We start from the raw sequence: 19,430 nt of genomic DNA, 5'->3' as shown, positions 1-19,430 counted from the left end.
AAGTACAACACTGCTAACACTAAGAAACACCAATGACTTACCTCAGACCTCAGTTCACTCTCCTGCTAGATGTTAAAAATAACTGATACACAATGATGAGCTCAGTAGCCTGTAGATTTATGTGTTTGAGATCTTAAAAATAATCCATGGCTTTGAAATGAGAAATAATTAGCCTATGACTATGGTTCCACCCTTAGTAATGAAGGGAAACAAAAATTCAAAACACATTCTATTTACTCTTCTTAAACTACTTTTATCTATTCTTAGATTAGAATCAAGCCTCAATATAAAAACACTATAAATCAAATATTCAAAGAAAACTTACATTAGAAATTAATAATTTTCATGAAATATCATACATCAAGAGCTGTGTAATGTTGTGAACAACCAATAAAAAAAAGGAAAAAAAAGAAATTAATAATTTTCAAAATGCATTTAAAAAAAAACATTAACTTTTCAAAGAGTGTGTTCATAAGATTTAAAACTGGGCAAAGGGTGAGGGCTGGGGTTGTGGCTCAACCGGAAGAACGCTCACCTAGCTCGTGGGAGGCCCTGAGTTCGAAACTCAGCACCACATAAAAATAAATAAAATAAAGGTATTGTGTCCACCTACAACTAAAAATTAAATATTTTTTTAAAACTGGGCAAAGAGTGAAAGAAGATGTATGTAGCACAGAGGAGGATTGACTCATACTACTAAAAACATTTACTACAAATCATACCCCAAATCTAATGATTTAACTAATAACTCTGAAATTGCTTCTAAGACTGTGGGCTAAAATAAATATTATAGAATGTAAACAAAATTTTAATTTTTCTTTCTGATTGCTGGGTATCCTATGAGGGTTGAGGGTTCTCTCAGAAGGTAATGCAAATTTGATTTTGATCTATAGGTATATCTTTAAAACTATTTTAGGAATGTATAGTGTTCTGCGTGATTCATCCTATGATGTCCAACTAGCATCACTTCAATATTTTTCATAAAATAGTCTAGTTCAGTACCCACGAACAAATCACACATGGTCATAACAAAAATGTAATAAAAATATTTAGTGAAATGACATTTTAACTCCCATTTATGGATTTAAAAAATACAAATAAAATTTATCAACTTGATATTCAGCTTGTAACAGGCTCAATACATAGCCTTGATTTATTTTCTAAAATCATACTGCAGCATTTTTGAGAAACTAAATGCAACTTTATACCTTCATTGTTATAAGAGAGGTAAATATTTGAACAGTACACTCATCCCTGGGTCTCTTAAAAAAATTGAAAAGTCAGCATAAGTTTAAAATTTTAATATTTATAAATTTAAAAAATTTTACACGTGCTGAATGGTAGCAGTGCTAACATTTTGTGACCATTAAACCACCAACTCACTGCATAGAGCTTCTTTCTTTGTACACAGAATCAAATCACAATACCAATATTTGCAATTTGTCATAATTTTGTGGTAAAAGACATCACACCAGAAGCCTGGGCTCAGAGCACACTTGAGGTCAGACCCCCAGGAGGTACGTAGTGCAGATGTGGTATTTAACTTCAGGCCAGGGAAATTGCTATTGGTATATATCTGACAGCTCCTAATAGCTAAGAGACCTAAAAATACAGTCTGAAAAAGAGAAAATCAGACCTCTCCTCTGCTGAGGACCAGGAACAGGTGAAGGAAGAGCAGACCAGTGGGTAAGGAGGGTGGATAGATGGTTCATGGAGTGAGTCCCACAGGTGACAGATTATGTGTAAGCCACACCTCTCAGTTCATGGTAGGGAATAACCACCACAGCTAGCTTAGAATATTCCATCTTACAAAGACTTCCACACAGAGTTACAGGCTAGAAACAGAATTCTTCATTCATCTTCCTTAAAAATAAAACAGAATGGATGCCCACTATTAAGCTTCTATCTTTACCTGAACCAAATTATTCTTTGGCTACATATGTCATGGGTTCCCATTATTTGCCCAATGGCATTTCTTACATCTAAATTAAAAAGCTTAAAGTTCAACTTGAACCATGGCACTTCAAATCAATTTGGGCTCAGCAAGATGCCTACCTTGGACATATTTTAATGTCAGATAATCAATTTTTAAAGAATTCTTAAATGCAGTGTTTTCAGAACATAGTTACCAACTCAGAGAAATACCCACTTACATTTAAAAATAATTTAAAAGATTATTATATACTCAAATCATTTGTTTTATGGAAAAATTTACAGGAAATTATGTTAAAACTTCATATCTGAATCAGTTCCTTATTTTCTGGTTTGAAAAACAAGAACAAATGAAACCCCTAAGAAATACTGAGGTTCCTTCTGACTTAAAAGGTTAATATTTTATTCAGGAACCAATAATGACAATTACCTGTCAGAGACAGCTAACTTAACAAGGTCCAACAACCACCACCTCTAACAACAGAGATGGCAAATAGAATACAAGTAATAAAAATCGTATTTTAAGGGTTATACTAACACTGTCTACCAGGAGATTCAAACTTGGAATCCTTGAAACTGACAGCTAGTTTCCCTTCAATACTTGAGGGATTCATAGAAATTTTAACAGAAACAGAAACATGGTAATGTTAGGACTTTAGAGACTTGACATTTTTGGTAAGGGAGAAAGTTCAATCAAGACAGGGCAGTATTAGTAATGCTGACTGGTGGGGGAATTATATAGAAGCTTGTTTTTGAAATGAAAATTGTGAAGGAAAAAAATAGTAGTAATCATCTCTTCTGAACAGAGCAATGCAATGTAAGTAGATACACAGTTTACCATAAAAATAAGTCTGAATTCTTAAAAGTAGTTTGGAAAAACCTGCAAAGTTTTGTTTACATAAAATGTTACACTTTATACCAGATGAAAACTCAATGCAGTGATGTTAACATGCCACTGTCTTCCAACAAAGTAAAAGACTGCCAGGCAGAAAAGACCCAAGTAACTGTGTTGGAAGGAATACTGTCAAATACTGTCAAGCAGTTTGGCTATCAGCAGCCACCCATCCAGCACAAGGACCATAAAATCACACCATCCCTTTTAACAGAACTACAAGAACAGAGTTACAGGTGCTGTTACATTAATACAAAGTGTGAACATACAAAGTCCTTAGTAATTGTGCCTTAGGACTCCTTAGTGATTGTGCATTGGGAAACAAATAAGGAACAAAAATGAATCACAAATCAAACAAAGGGTACAAGGAAAACTTAAGTTTAGAGGATACTATGTGAACAACAGAAATTTAATTAAAACAATCTAAAAATTGAACACTTAACAGTGCCCCTTTAACATATATAAAGGACACAAATAATGTTTTTGTTAAAAAAAAAAAAACTTTAACAAATTAACAGTCAGTTTTAATTGGGAAAACCAATTTACTAAATTCAGCCAGTGTTCAATACCCACTGGGCCAAGAGCATTAAGCAAAGTAAAACAAAATCTGAAGAGCTAATAAACATAGCTTAAGACAAAACTGGGAAAACGAAAAAGATCCAGACTAAACAAATATCCAATTAGGCAAACGTATACACAAACACCCTGAAGAGTCTAGCTGGTACAATTCAGTGGTATCCTTACTACCTAAAATATGGTGTCAACCCCCATCCCCTTTGCCACTAATTGACATTCTGATGATCTCTTAAACATTATTTGGTCCAATCTGAAGTAAATGTTGTTTTAATTAAAAATAGTCTACAAAAATTGGAGTATTAGAATCTGGGAAAATTTAGCAAATATTTCTGTCTGGATAGGAGTTATTTAAATACAGATGCCTTTTTACTTACTGAGGCATTCCTTTCCTACCCATCTTTACTTTTAATAAAAACTTGATTATAGTTTTGTGCTGGCCAGTCAGTTGTGGGTCTCAGTGCCCTTGTGTGTTTCAGGGACCACATACACTACTCACACGTGCTGAGGAAGCTTGAGGGAGTGAAGAAACACAAAACAAAAACAATGCAAAGCAAAGTGATCACTACTGCACATCACTTCAAGGGAAAAAAAAAAAAAACCCTAAAAACAAACACATCATTCAAAGCATTTTTTGAAATATAAAAAATGTGTCTTTCATCAAGAGTGATACTAGTTTTCTTCCTCACAATCTTGCAAGATGTTTTTGTTCCACTTTTATTGTTATAGTGGTGATCAAATTAAGAGAAATGATCCTCAAAAAGTTATGGCTATGGACCTCATATTCACTCATATCTAACATCACATGCACAGGTGGGATGAATTTAGATGCTTCCAGTATTGTCTGCTCTGTTTTTAGCACAGTTACACAAAGTTTTGCAGAGCATCACATGTGAAGATGTATATGCTATGTGCAATTCAAATATAATAGCTGTACTTGCAGGGTGGGTTAACAGACAGTTATTAAGGATATGTGGAAGGAGAAAGTCTACTCCTCTGTAGCAGAGATTCAAATGCACCTATTCCAGAATCCTCTACTTGTCATTGTGTTGTGAGATTCTGGTTTGTAAAGCGTGAAGTTTCATATGCCTACAGTTTATAAATTAGCTTTCATTTCCATAATTTAAGCTGGTACACATTATTAAGGGAAGCATGACAGCAGTATAAAAATCCTGATTAGAAAGATCCAACTAGAGGATCTGGAGTAGACTTTTTAATTTCTGAAATTAAATGTGCGTGACTTCTGTGACACAAGAATAACACCCACTTCATAATTATTGCCCCTAATGCCCCAACGTGCAATAGTCAGTAATTCTACTGTGTGAATCAGTAATTCACATCCTTTAAAAATAGATATTGCTTAAGCAAGCTATTCAGAGTAGATATGGGCTGTGTGGCTGGATAGAAACACACTTGGAAAGTTAAATACATGGGGATAAGCCTTTTGTTTTACTCATAAACCCACATAAATTCACGATCAAATGGGGCAACAGGTTCATAGCAGCTAATACCCTAAACCAACTCTGGAGCATCAAGACTTGATTTCTTACTTAAATCTGCCTCCCCCACCCCCCCACCCCCTTAAAATTAAGGCAATGAAATGGCTACAGTTCCTAGAAGTTCTTTTTATGGAACAAAAATACACACATATTTTCCTCAAGTTCAGGCATCAGAGTATGATTAGAGACCTGTATTAATTACACAAAACCTGTAACATGAGTTGATGAGAGAGAAAGAAGAGAGTGAGAGACAAAGAAGAGAATAAAGAGTGTGAGAGAATGAGAAAGAACATCAACTAAAAAGAATCCAACAAACATTTGGTGATTTTTTTTTTTTCCTGCTCAATCACAAACCTAATTATCAAAGGGAGGAAACATTGAAAAACACAAAACCTCTTAAAGAGTTTTCAATGTCTCTTGCATTGATTCAAAACTTTTGGGGTGATGGAGGGGAGGAGCTTACTAAATTGCAGACCCCAAGGTCCAACCACCAGATTCTGACTAAAGGTTTATGGTTGGGCCCAAGACTCTTCCTTTTCACCAGATCCTCAGAAGGTGCAGGTGGTCTATGGACAACATTTTGAGAAACATTGCCTAGAACACATCCACCTAATATTTAATTACAAAAACTCTATAAACTTTGGCTAGCCACCTATGCTTTGATAAAAGGGGAAAAGGCACTGGATATGTATTTCTTGGTGCCCATATCTGTTTGCACATATATGGAATTGCATTTTGAAAATTTTAAGTCATCATTTAAAATCTAGAAGACATGTATGTGACAGCTTGTGGCTAACACCTAACAGCAGAAGCTGATTCAAAGTTGACCTCTCCTGTTTCACTGCATTCCATATTGAAGTTTCAGGCTCTCCAAAATCCAAAATGGCCAAAAGAACTGAGGAACAGGACAAGACTCATGTCAACTTTCAGCAATTCAGTGCACTTTGCAGAAAGGATCTATATTAAGCATAGAGTTTTGTTGTTTATTTTACACAAAGGAGACCACCAACATTTGCCATAAATTCTTCTAAACTCTTTAGGAAGGACATCTTCTGTTTCCGATCCAGCGTAGGAGGAGTGCTGCTTGCAGTGAGCTTGTTGAAGGCATCTGCTAATCTCTGGTAAATAACTGGGTCTTGTTGACTTGATAGTAATGTCTCAACCAGTTCAGAATATTCAGCCTGTGGAAAGGACAAGATGCCCATAAGAATGTATCTTCCTAAGAGTATCACAGACATGACTATGTCAGTTACTGGATGTGGGGTTCTAAGAGGCAAAAGCTGACAACTCAATGCAATCTAGTTGCAGATCCATGTAATTACCAACTTTGTATTATTGCCTCTTCTGTGTTTTCAAAGCACATTATTCATATTTACTTTTATTTTATACATAACCTAAACTGTAATATGGCTATGAATAGTTTTCCAAAGTTGTATAGAGACAACTTGTCAACCCAGTTCTGAGGATAGTAGATACACACAGTGCTCCATCAGGTGTCTGGGAGCACAAGCATGGTGGAGAAGTGTTTCAGAGCTTTCTCAAAGGTGAAGGCAGAGCACTTTGAAAGCTACACATCAGCACTGTACCCAACAGCTCTTCAAGAAAAGGCAGGAAAAGGACTTTCATGAGTACAGGAATATGGAGTGGTGTTTTCTATTTTTAATATCCTGTCTTATACAGGGGGTGGGAATGGGTATGGGTTTAAGGGAAATGCACCCAGGACAGAGATAAACTCTAAGAAAGCTGGTCTGCTAATATTTTTCATTAGCTTCTTGGGATATCATAACAGACCAAAACAGTGAAACCAAATGTTAACTGCATTTGAAAGTGGAATAGAGTGCAGCATCCCAGCCCTCCCCCTAAAACATGGAGACAGGATGGCTGTCCTAAGAGCCTTCTCCAAGAGATAGGACTGCTCAGAGGGGATCAAGTATAATGTCAAATCATTTCCCTACTTGTAAGAAATGGTAGTATCTCTGGAGCCAGGCCAGCAGGGGATTCTACTGGCTATTCCATTAACTCCCTGTTCTCTTTTCAAAACAATGTAAACATGTTGAAAACAAAAATCAAAAAAGACACTAAAGGCAACCAGAGAGAAATGGCTTATACATGTGGGGACAGAAGGCTTAACTCAAGGGAGTCAAATTTCAGAGAAAGGCCACACAACTGAGTGCATATTATCAGCAGCAAGTAGCCACTAGAGTAGAGTACAAGAAATGAGGTCCTAGAGCAACTTCATCTTTGGGTGTAGGTGGCACAGGAAGTCTAAAGGAAGAGGGTTTTAAGTATATGAACCTCCCCTAAATTCTACCTTTTCTACAAAGCATAATAAAATGCAAAGTTTCTCTAGCCAATCATTTGGCCATGCTGGGAGGTGTACTTGTATATGAGAGGGGAGTAAATTGATGAAGTGCAAAATCCAACAGGGTTCTTATATACTGAGGGACACCTACTATATCAGAATAAAGAACAGAGACAGGTAAGCAAACCTAACTTCTTTCGTTACATTAATCTCAGATCAGTGATGCTTCAGATCTTAAGCATTCAACAAAATAATCTGCTCTTTTCTACAACATAAAACAAGAATAATATGCTGTTCTTTATATTTTATGAAGGCAAACTTCTCCTGGTCCCCAATTTTATTGATCTTGTCTCTTATAAAATTTTAGTTCCTCAAAGTATTCATTATTCATTCATGTTTATGTTCCTGGCTCCCTGTATAGTTGTTTAAGGACAAGCTTTGGAGTGTTAACTGTTACAAAGGATGACTCACAATAGTGGAGGAAAATTCTTCTGAGCTGACAAACAGTTTGCCAGATAAACACAAAATAAAAACTTAAAAGTTATTAAGGAAGATCAGAAATACTGCCTCACTGAAATATAACTGCAAGTCTGAGTCACTGATCCTGTAAGTATTGAGGTGCTGATAACCCACAATCTTTCTAACAAGAAGAATCCCCAGAAGAGAGGCATGTCCAGTACCTGATGTAAACACACCAATGTGTAGAAAGCTTCACCAGCTGCAGTGGTCATCTCTGTGTTGTGCTTTTGCAAAACCAGCATGTCAAAAACCAGCTGAAATTACATAATAAGACTTCTAAATGTTTTTTAAAAAAACATTGTAAATACTTGTCGTGATAGCTGAATTATCAAATTCCCAATTATATTTACCATTTGAATTTTTAAGAATACAAAATGAAAGTGGATAAAAACAATATGTCCCTGAAGAACTGATCTCAAAAAAACAAAACAAAACAAAAAAACCCACCATGAAAATAAAGTATTTCCTCTTCTCTGAAAAATTATGTTCACTGACTGTACTTACCAAAGTGGATGACTTTTCATGAAACATCTTACCTTAAGAAAGTGCCGAGTTGCTAGAAAAAGTGGTGAATCTGTTTCTTGTGCTTTTGCGCACTGTTCAGCTAATGGTGTCAGGGCCTCCAGGCAGAGCTGGCAAACCTCTGAACTCATTCTGATCATGAAGGTCAAAGAACAAACTAGATTGAAATAACTCAGTTACAAAAGATTAAAAAAAAAAAAAAAGCCAGTATCAAATGCATGACTATTTCTAGAAATGAATACAGATGTTTGTGCAGATCAGTATGCAATATATCTTAATTGAGTTATAAAGGAAAGACAATTTCCAGTATTTTTAGATGACCCATAAGAGTTTAATCTGGAGGTGGTGATGTTTAGTTCATTTCTGCGTATGACACATACAAGTGATAAGAAGTCATATCAGGGGGCTAAGACTAAAAATCCAGCAATAACACATGACATTGCTAATGGGTTCTTAATGAAGGAGTAACAATGGGATGAAGGGCCAGTTGCCTTATGATTCTATGTAAAGAGAACAGGATTAGGCAAATTAACAAAAGAAACACAAAATTAGAGTAGTTATAGAGATGACAGCTTTTTTTAAAGATAAAACTAAACCACAAAATAAAAATAGAAAACAAATTTAAAGAACTTTTCTTTAAGTAACTACCATCTTTCCCCCAAGTGAGAATAATGTTCATTTTAAAGGATACGATGTCATTCCTAGTTCTAGGGAGTACATCAGACTTTTAAAAAGATCCTCAGGAAGCTGTGGTATTTTTTCAGGAAAAATCTCACAAATAAATGTGATTAATTTGTAGTATTGATTACAAAGTGTTGGAAACTGAAAAAAGAAATTAGATATGTAGATGCTCAATAGTATCTAATTTTTATTTTCATTAATGTAGTAAAGTAACTGACAAACTTTTAATGTACAATGACTTCTTTAAAACATGTACAAAATAACAGAAAACAGGAAAACCTAAATAAATGTAAAAATAAGTTATAATAAAGGCAATATTTTACTAATTACTAAGCAAAAAAGTAATACATAGTAGAAACAATTATATTCTAGATTGTTAATAAAAGCTATAGTCAATTCTAGATAGTCTATGTTTACTTTGAACAACATCCTTATTCTTCTGGTTCCTTGCCTTCCAAACACACTTCAATCTCTATTCTCTTCCTTCCTACTATCACTCTCTCATCCCTTTTATCTCATGTGCATATATACCCCCTCTCCTTCCTATCCTTGTCCTTGCCCTTATCCCCCCATGACAACTCAGGATACAAGAGACTGACCTTTCTTATGGTACTTAGGTAAGAAAAGGTCAGTCTTATCTACACAACACCTAGTACTGACTGGTAAAATCTAGGTCCAATGGAATCAAGAAGTGTAAAAGTTTTATATTACATTAGTCTTGGTTTCTTACCATCTCATTTTTACATAGAATAGCTTGGAAAATGCCCTCCTTTTCTCAATCCTTCAGCCTGAGAATAATGTTCAAAAATACAATGACAAATACTGAGGGAATCAAAACTGCAAACAGAAATGTTTTTTTCTAGGACTTTTTTTTTCTGTAGCACTCCCTGACAAAATGAGTCACTAATGGACCAGGGCATACACACTCTACAGCCTGTGTTACTAAGAAGCAAGCATAAGTCACTCTAACAGAAATGCAATCGTTTTGTTTTCATGTACACTTAATTAAGTCACAGATATATTAATGTCTAAAGTATTTTTGAACTTCAACAATGTATAATATTAAAGTTCACATTTCGTTGCTTTAATTACCTTCAAAAGATCTTGTGACATCAAGGGTAGAATTAGGTTGACCCCATATAAAACAACATCAGCTGCTGATACAGATCTGTTTGCTGCTTGACCCGGCTCATGTCCTCTAAACACTTCATCTATTAAAATAGAAATAATGCAGTCTTACAGATATAAGATCATTAAATCTCCAAAGTTCATATTCTCTTTATGAAAATAAATATAAATTCAGGCCCTTTAGTCTGAATACATTCATGAGATATAATAAAAGTAAACCTAATGTTTACTTTAACATAAAATGAAATAAAGATTTTACTGGTACACTAGCCATGCTATGAATTATATTATTTGCATAGTAATATCTATTTGATGTTTTAGGTGTACAAAATCTTTCTAAGCTCAAAAGGATTAAGGGAAATATGGAAATGAAAACACTATATAAAAAAAGAAATTAGTGTAATAGAGTAGCAAGGAATATGACAAATAATTCTTACCCTTAAAACAAATATCTACATTTATTAATAAGAATAAATAGCTAAGTGAGCAACATCCATGAACACTGACTCCAATAAAAAATAGTTCATTCCAACTATTAAGCAGGGCAAATTTTTATTTTATTTTATTTTTTTAATTTATTGTTGGTCGTTCAAAACATTACAAAGTTCTTAATATATCATATTTCACAATTTGATTCAAGTGGGTTATGATCTCCCATTTTTACCCCGTATACCGATTGCTGTATCACATCAGTTACACTTCCATTGATTTACATATTGCCATTCTAGTGACTGATGTATTCTGCTGTTTATCCTATTCTCTACTATCCCCCTTCCCTCCCCTGCCCTCCCCTCCCCTTCTCTCTCTCTACCCCCTCTACTGTAAATCATTTCTTCACTTGTATTATTTTTCTCTTACCCCTCCTTTCCTCTTATATGTAATTGTGTATGACCCTGAGGCTCACCTTCCAATTCCATGCGATTTCCCTTCTCTCTCCCTTTCCCTCCCACCTATCATCTCTGTTTAATGTTAATCTTCTTCTCAAGCTCTTCGTCCCTACCCTGTCCTTGGTTACTCCCTTTATATCAAAGAAGTCATTTGGCATTTGTTTTTTAAGGATTGGCTAGCTTCGCTTAGCATAATCTGCTCTAATGCCATCCATTTCCCTCCAAATTCTATGATTTTGTCATTTCTTAATGCAGAGTAATACTCCATTGTGTATAAATGCCACATTTCTTTTATCCATTCATCTATTGAAGGGCATCTAGGTTGGTTCCACAATCTTGCTATCGTGAATTGTGCTGCTATGAACATCGATGTAGCAGTGTCCCTGTAGCATGCTCTTATTAGGTCTTTAGGGAATAGACCGAGAAGGGGAATAGCTGGGTCAAATGGTGGTTCCATTCCCAGCTTTCCAAGAAATCTCCATACTGCTTTCCAAATTGGCTGCACCAATTTGCAGTCCCACCAACAATGAACAAGTGTACCCTTTTCCCCGCATCCTCGCCAGCACTTGTTGTTGGACTTCCTAATGGCTGCCAATCTTACTGGAGTGAGATGGTATCTTAGGGTGGTTTTGATTTGCATTTCTCTGACTGCTAGCGATGGTGAGCATTTTTTCATGTACTTGTTAATTGATTGTATGTCCTCCTCTGAGAAGTGTCTGTTCAGGTCCTTGGCCCATTTGTTGATTGGGTTGTTTGTTATCTTATTATCTAATTTTCTGAGTTCCTTGTATACTCTGGATATTAGGGCTCTATCTGAAGTGTGTGGAGTAAAGATTTGTTCCCAGGATGTAGGCTCCCTGTTTATCTCTCTTATTGTTTCTTTTGCTGAGAAAAAACTTTTTAGTTTGAGTAAGTCCCATTTGTTGATTCTAGTTGCTAACTCTTGCGCTATGGGTGTCCTATTAAGGAATTTGGAGCCCGACCCCACAGTATGTAGATCATAGCCAACTTTTTCTTCTATCAGACGCCGTGTCTCTGATTTAATATCGAGCTCCTTAATCCATTTTGAGTTAACTTTTGTGCATGGCGAGAGAAAGGGATTCAGTTTCATTTTGATGCAAATGGATTTCCAGTTTTCCCAGCACCATTTGTTGAAGATGCTATCCTTCCTCCATTGCATGCTTTTAGCCCCTTTATCAAATATAAGATAGTTGTAGTTTTGTGGATTGGTTACTGTGTCCTCTATTCTGTACCATTGGTCCACCCGCCTGTTTTGGTACCAGTACCATGCTGTTTTTGTTACTATTGCTCTGTAGTATAGTTTGAAGTCTGGTATCGCTATACCGCCTGATTCACACTTCCTGCTTAGCATTGTTTTTGCTATTCTGGGTCTTTTATTATTCCATATAAATTTCATGATTGTTTTATCTATTTCTACAAGAAATGCTGTTGGGATTTTGATTGGGATAGCATTGAACTTATAGAGAACTTTTGGTAATATCGCCATTTTGATGATGTTAGTTCTGCCCCATATCCATGAACAAGGAATATTTTTCCATCTTCTGAGGTCTTCTTCTATCTCTCTCTTTAGGGTTCTGTAGTTTTCATTGTATAGGTCTTTCACCTCTTTTGTTAGGTTAATTCCCAAGTATTTTATTTTTTGGGGGATATTGTGAATGGAGTAGTTGTCCTCATTTCCGTTTCAGAGGATTTGTCGCTGATATACAGGAATGCGTTTGATTTATGCGTGTTGATTTTATATCCTGCCACTTTGCTGAATTCATTTATTAGCTCTAATAGTTTCTCTTCTCAAGTTCAGGGCAAATTTTTAAATGATACTATTTTTAATTCATTTGAACTAAAAGCGATTTTTAAATGACAAGATTTTATTGCTAGTTAGGCTATAATGTGATGGTTATACTAAAAAAAAATGTGTATGTTCATATATATATATATATATATCCCTAACAGCACTTATCTAATAAGAATATAAACAAATTCATACAGACACTTGTCCACAGAAATGCTTAATACATTAATATTTATAAGAGCAAAAATGTAAATATTCCAGATGTCCAATATTAAGGAAATAGGTTAGATTCTAAAATGTGGAATATCATACTGCTATTAAGATGTCATGACAATTTTAATGAGAAGGGGCTGGAGGCAAACACTCAGTAGTAGAGTGTTTGCCTAATAAGTGCGAGGCCCTGGGTTCAATCCCCAGTACTAGGAATTTTTTTTTCTTTTAATGACCAGGAAAAGGTTAACACTCATCAAAAAAGTAAAGCCAGGTACAAAGGCACACACCTATAATTCCAGCTACTCAGGAGGCTGAGGTGAGAGGAGTGCTAGTTCAAGACCAGCGTAGGCAATTTATTGAGAACTTTTCTCAAAATAAAAATGTCTAGGGCAGAGCACCCCTGGATTAAATCCCCAGTACAGAAGGTGGGGAGGAAGGCAGAAGTTAAAATTATATTTATAGCATGATTGCCAATGAAATTCTACAAAAAAAAAAAAAAAAAAAGAAGAAGAAGAAATTCCCCAAAATGCAACATACAGTTTATTCTGGATACTATTAAAAAGTATGGATGATTTTCCTTCCTCTTTACTTTAAAGGTAAAATGATAAGATTCTTTTTCAAGTAAAAACAACTTTTTTCAGTCTAATTCTGAACTTTCTCTAAGAATCTCAATTCTGCTTGAAAAATCCCATTTTCCAAAGCACATTTTTGGAAAAGTTCAGCAAATGTTTTCTGAACATCAGATTGGTCTATTCCATCCAAGGAGATTTGGCTTGCCCATCAGTTCCACGTCTCTCTGAGCTGCAAAGGCTGACCTGAATGAGCTGAATAGGACTCTCAAGTGCTCTGGTAAGGAGTCAGGAATGCAATTCAAGCATCCAATTAATGAATAATGTCAGACATCTACTTCCAGTTTTCCTTTAAATATCTCACTTCAGCATGTTTGGTTCCCTTTTTTTCTGATACTGGGGATTGAACCCTGGGAAACTTAACTACTGAGCTGTATTCCCAGCCCTTTTTTTTTTTTTTTTTATTTTTCATTTTGAACAAGGTCCTAAGTTGCTTAGGGCCTTGCAAGTTGCTGAGACTATCCTTGAACTTGTGATACTCCTGCCCCAGCTTCCTAGGTTGCTGGGATTATAGGCATATATCACCATGCCCGGCTTACATGTTAATTTTTTAATATTTAAAATTTTATATTTTGTTTTAGCTATCTATAACCTTCATTTTAAAAATAATAAAATATTATCTTCCTTTGTATCATCTATTTTACCAGGTAATGCTGTTTCTTTAAAATTTTCTGTTTTAATAGTCTTATTTTGGTTTCTTTTAAATTTTCAACCCATACATCCTTATTTAATTCTTTTCACCCCATTTTTATATTTTATCCTTATTTTGTTCTTTCTACCATGGGCACTCTGGTGTCAATTTCTTTATCTTTTATTTTGACTTTAATCTTTTTCTAAAATATTTTTTTTTAGTGGTAGAAGGATACAATATCTTTATTTATTTTTATCTGGTGCTAAGGATCGAACCCAGTGCCTCACACATGTGAGGCAAACACTATACCACTGAACTACAGCCTAGCCCTTAATTTTAATCTTTTAACTGCTTTTATTTGGTAAATCTTTCTCAACTGCTTAACTTTCTCGTTTGCTCTACAACCTTTTCTCAGCATGGTGACATGAGGAAGTGCAGCTACACTGTAGTCTGAATGATAGAGAGGGTCTTTGCCCTCCAAATGCCTTTAGTAGTTCCACTATTTCTTTCAAGGAAGGGAAGATCTCAGAAGGTGTACTTGGGGAAGGATTCTTCATCCACACTCCAGTGAGGAAACGGTGTTGGTTTCCCAGAGAGGCAAGAAGAAGAGGAGACGCAGGGCCGGAGTTGTGGCTCACTGGTAGAGCACTGGGTTCAATCCCCAGCACCACATTTTTTTTTTTTAAAGGAAGAGATCCTACAAACTGGCCAGAGCCCTATCATCCCTAACATCTTGAAATGTTTACTTCTATTATAATTCCTCACTGCCCAGTGCTGGGGATCTAATATAATATATAAGCAGGTATGAACATGATGGAATTATTATTCTGGGAAAGTTATTCTAAAAGAAGAACATAATATTACCTTCCAGATAAGGCAGCACATCTAAAATGTCTAGGGAACTTTCTTAAAATGTAGACTTCTCAAGTTAATAGGATGGACCTGATAGTTTCAGTCAGAACTGGGAACCTAGAAACTGATAATCATTCTAGAAATGAGAAATCTGAAATAATGAGCTGATTTATGAAATATAGGGGTACCTCTGACAGTAAATCATCTAACTGTACAAATGGTTTAATACTGGGTCACAGCTCCTTCTCAGCATAGTTCTTAACTCGGCACAGTACTTAAGCCTCCAAGAGACAACAAACGCCCTGTAGGATGGTGTAATGCACACTACTTGAGGGAGAGGCACTTTTGACCTGGAAAAGGTTTAACACCCTGAGACTGTGAAGCACAAACCAAAGGACTTAGAAAACATGGGAACGGCTGTTGCATGAGGGCCTGGGACAAAATGAAAAGAATTTGCTAAGGCAAAGTTTGGACAGTGCTTTTCAAACCATTTCACCATATTACCCATGGTTAACTTGAATAAACCTCCTAGACAGTGAACTTTGACAGTGTCTAGTACAGGACACATACTGGGAAAACCATGGTTCATTGAAGAAGGAGAATGACCAGTAAAGGAAACAGAGCAAGAACAACCTCAAAGATTGAGTGTGACGACTTAATTGGGGTGTTATAGCACTAATTTAAGAGACTCTTGAAAGGGAGAAGCCAAAAAGTCTACTATCACAAATGTCTGTATAACATAAACAACATAATGCTAGATATGGTTTGTTTCTCTTATAAAACAAGTTCTAGTTACCTTAAAGATAAGCTTGACAGTGGGGTTAAGCAGCTGGGTAGGGGGTAGATTTTACCAGTCAATAAAGAAAACAAGCAGGCTAACTGACTTTCCTCTTGTCATGTTATTGATGAGCTATTAAATTTAAGCGGCCTGTCAATTCTAGAACTCAGGGTTTTGCACTCCACAAGGGTTTCCCAAACTACACTCTACAAAGTGTTAGGTTTGTTGGGATGCCCACTTCTGAGGATACAGAGAAGTCAATAAAACATAACTGAAGAAACTGGAGTCTATGGTCACCTGCTGGGTTTTAAAATTGAATCCCAAATTACTACCTAAATACCTATGAGTAAGTGACTTAACCTCTCTATGCTTCTATTGCCTCCTCTTTAAAGTGAGAATAACAATGTTGTCTACTTCATCCTATGTGAGAAGAACAGGGCCTGATATTCAGTAAAAACTCAAAAAAAAATGTGGCATATATACACAATGGAATATTACTCAGCACTAAAAAATAATAAGATCATGACATTTGCAGGGAAATAGATGGCATTAGAGCAGATTATGCTAAGTGAAGTTAGCCAATCCCTAAAAACAAATGTCTTCTCTGATATAAGGGGGGTGACTCAAAATGGGGAAGAGAGGAAGAGCATGGGAAGATTACCTTTACATAGGGAAGAGGGGTGGGAGGGAAAAGGAGGGAGAAAGGGAATTGCATGGATGGTGGAAGGAGACCCTCATTGTTATACAAAATACATGTATGAAGATGTGAGACAAAAAAAAAAAAAAAAAAAAGAATAGCGTTACCCTAGATTAGGTAGAGAAAAATGATGGGAAGGGTGGGGAGATAGGAAGGATAGTAGAATGAAACAGACATTATTATTACTGTGTGTATATATATATATGAATGCATGACCAATGTGATTCTGCAACCTGTATAATCAGAAAAATGATATTATACCCCATCTGATTCAAATGTATGATATGTCAAGGTCATTGTACTGTCATGTGTAACTAATTAAAACAAAGAAAGAAAGAAAGAAAGAAAGAAAGAAACAAACCTTTTTTTGGAGATGGTGTTTGGAAACTATGTTGCCCAGACTGGCCCAAAACTTCTGGGCTCAAGTAATACTTCTGCCTCAGCCTTTTGAGTAGCTGGGACTACAGGAAAGCACCACTAGCCCAGCTGAAGACATTATTTTTATAAGAGGAAAGGCAGCAGGAAGGCTTGGTCTTTACCCTCACTTCAACAAAAGATATCTACTTTAATTTGTTTTGTAAACTGAACTTCAAGGGTTTTCACTTCAAACAATCTTTTGCTTTAATAAAAACAACAATCACAATCAAGTTTAAAAACCATCACACTATATACTTTACCTGTGTCACTGAAATCTATGAATTCTTTTGACAGAAGGTTAGTAAGAAGTTCCATAATGAGAAGCAGGTCTTGGTACTGTTCTTCTTCAGCAGTAACATCTATTCTTTGCCTCCCTAAATTATTCTTAGAATATACTTGCAACAAAGTAAGGCAGGCTTCATATAAGTTCATAGCTTTGGACTGTAAGAAAACAAGCACAAATTATTCTATTTGGTAGAATCTAGGCTGGGAAATAAGTAGAGAAGTTTAAATTTACTCTGAATTCAAATAGTAGCTATGATACTTGTTTAAATGTTGAAACATTAACAGTAACAAAAAAAACATATATTAAGAATACAATGATATTTAAAATTTAGCCTTTTTCTAAAAAATTTTAGGGCAAGTTATATTATTAGACATGATTTAACTGAATCATGAATTCTTTTTAAAAGTTTTCCTGAAGGATCTTTTGGAAAAATAAACTTATTTTAGAAAACATGCATCAATACATTATTGGAGCTTTGAAGAGTTTTAATCCTTAAGGGATAAAAACTAGAAAGTGCTTACCTCTCCAAGATAGCATATCTGTTTATGTGCAACTTCAACAAAAACTTCTATAATGAGATTGACAGTCTCTGGGGTATTTTTGTAAACTTCCATCAACCCAATGCAATTGGTAAGGAAGTCCATTAAAAAGTTAAAAAGAATGGCTACATTGTCAATCTGGGTAGCCTCAGCAATGCCACAAAGGGCCTCCAGCGTAGCAGTGATTTCCTGCTTGATTTCCTCTTGCTGACACATCTGCTGAAAGTTTTCTTGGTTTATCACTCTTAAGAATCGCTGCTGAAGTGGCTGAAGAACCTATAAAAGTATAGCATAAACTTTCTAAACACGCTTTATTTAGTTCCTCAACTTGGATCAATATTTAGTTTCCAAAAGATTTCTAATTATTGGAGGCAGCTCAAGCACAGAAAGTAAGGAATATATATAAACTACACACTACATTCTGGTATACACAAAGAAATGACACCCAAGTCATGAAATATCAGCTTTTCAGTATCATTCACAGAACTGTGCAATTTCATTCCGTCTCTTTTCAAAGGATTAGCAAAAACATTTTTAAAAAAGATAAAAAGTTAAGATTTTTACAGGGGGGGGGGGTTCAGCAAAGTTTTTTATATAAAGGGTCAGAGTAAATATTTTAGATTGCACTGTGTGAAGTACAGAGCCATAGAGAAGATGTAAACAATTGTTTCAATAAGACGTTGTTTACAAAAACAGGCCACATTTCACCTATGGGCTGCAGTTTGCAAACCTCTGTTCTAATGAGCACCCAACACAAAGCTCTTGCCTGCTCTTTCTTTCTCTACTCTTAGCATAGAACACTAACTCCAGATCCTAAATCTTGTACTGTACATATAAGTACTCACATTCATGGGAACAGTATCTTAATTCCACTTAATTCCATAAAATGATACAATTATTTAAACTAGAAACATACAGTCTGTGACCTCTGACTTCCGAGGTCACACACAACTGTTGCTACTGTGCCCCTTCTCAGAAATTAAGAGCACTTTAGACACAAGGACTAAAGGTCAATAATGTACATACACACCTAATCCCTAATTCAAAACTTATTATATAATATGTCCATGGTGGTTGTTATGAATTGAACTGTGTCCCTTAGAAATTTCTATATGGAAATCCAATTCTCAAGCACCTCAGAATGTGAACTTATTTGAACAAAGAATCATTGCAGATGTAATCAGTTAAGATGAGATCACACTGGAATAGAGTGGGCTCCTAATCCAATATAAGTGGTGTTGCATCAAAGGGGAAATTTGGATGTGGATGCTCACTTAAGAAGAATACCATGTGAACACAAAGACAGAGCAGGATGATGCATGTACCTATGAAGGAACGCCAAAGACTGCCAGCAAACTACCAGAAAGTATAGATTCCTCCTTAGAGCCCTCCCTCAGAAGGAACCAACCCTGCTGATACCTGATCTTGAACTTCCAGACTCCAGAATTATGAGACAATAAACATCTAATATTAAGCTACCAAGTTTACATAAGCCCCAGAAAACAAAGTGGTTAATTTGTGTCTGTTTGCTCAAGACAAGAAAACATTTCACCAATTTTAAAAAATATATTTATTCTTAAGTTTTAGGTGGACACAATATCTTTAATTCACATTTATGTGATGCTGAGGATCGAACCCAGTGC

General features: G+C 35.6%; 1 protein-coding gene across 2 annotated transcripts in view; it reads right to left on the bottom strand.

Annotated features, from left to right (window-relative positions):
- Positions 1-3,314: 3,314 nt before the first annotated feature.
- The window catches only part of XPO4 (exportin 4), a 129,286-nt gene continuing 113,170 nt past the window's right edge, over positions 3,315-19,430 (bottom strand). For both annotated transcript variants that reach the window (XM_081288741.1, XM_081288742.1), the window contains 7 exons: positions 17,770-18,063; positions 17,223-17,403; positions 10,013-10,131; positions 8,931-9,061; positions 8,254-8,371; positions 7,879-7,971; positions 3,315-6,077 (listed from right to left, as the gene is read on the bottom strand). In XM_081288741.1, the coding sequence (XP_081144867.1) occupies positions 5,880-6,077; positions 7,879-7,971; positions 8,254-8,371; positions 8,931-9,061; positions 10,013-10,131; positions 17,223-17,403; positions 17,770-18,063 (1,134 nt within the window). In that variant the 3' untranslated portion in view covers positions 3,315-5,879. The remainder of the gene's footprint in view (positions 6,078-7,878; positions 7,972-8,253; positions 8,372-8,930; positions 9,062-10,012; positions 10,132-17,222; positions 17,404-17,769; positions 18,064-19,430) is intronic.

This window comes from Spermophilus citellus, assembly GCF_964194105.1.
Source record: "Spermophilus citellus genome assembly, chromosome: 1".
Taxonomy (NCBI): domain Eukaryota; kingdom Metazoa; phylum Chordata; class Mammalia; order Rodentia; family Sciuridae; genus Spermophilus; species Spermophilus citellus.
The sequence above is the reverse complement of the archived record's forward strand: the minus strand, read 5'-3'. Positions and strand labels throughout refer to the sequence as shown.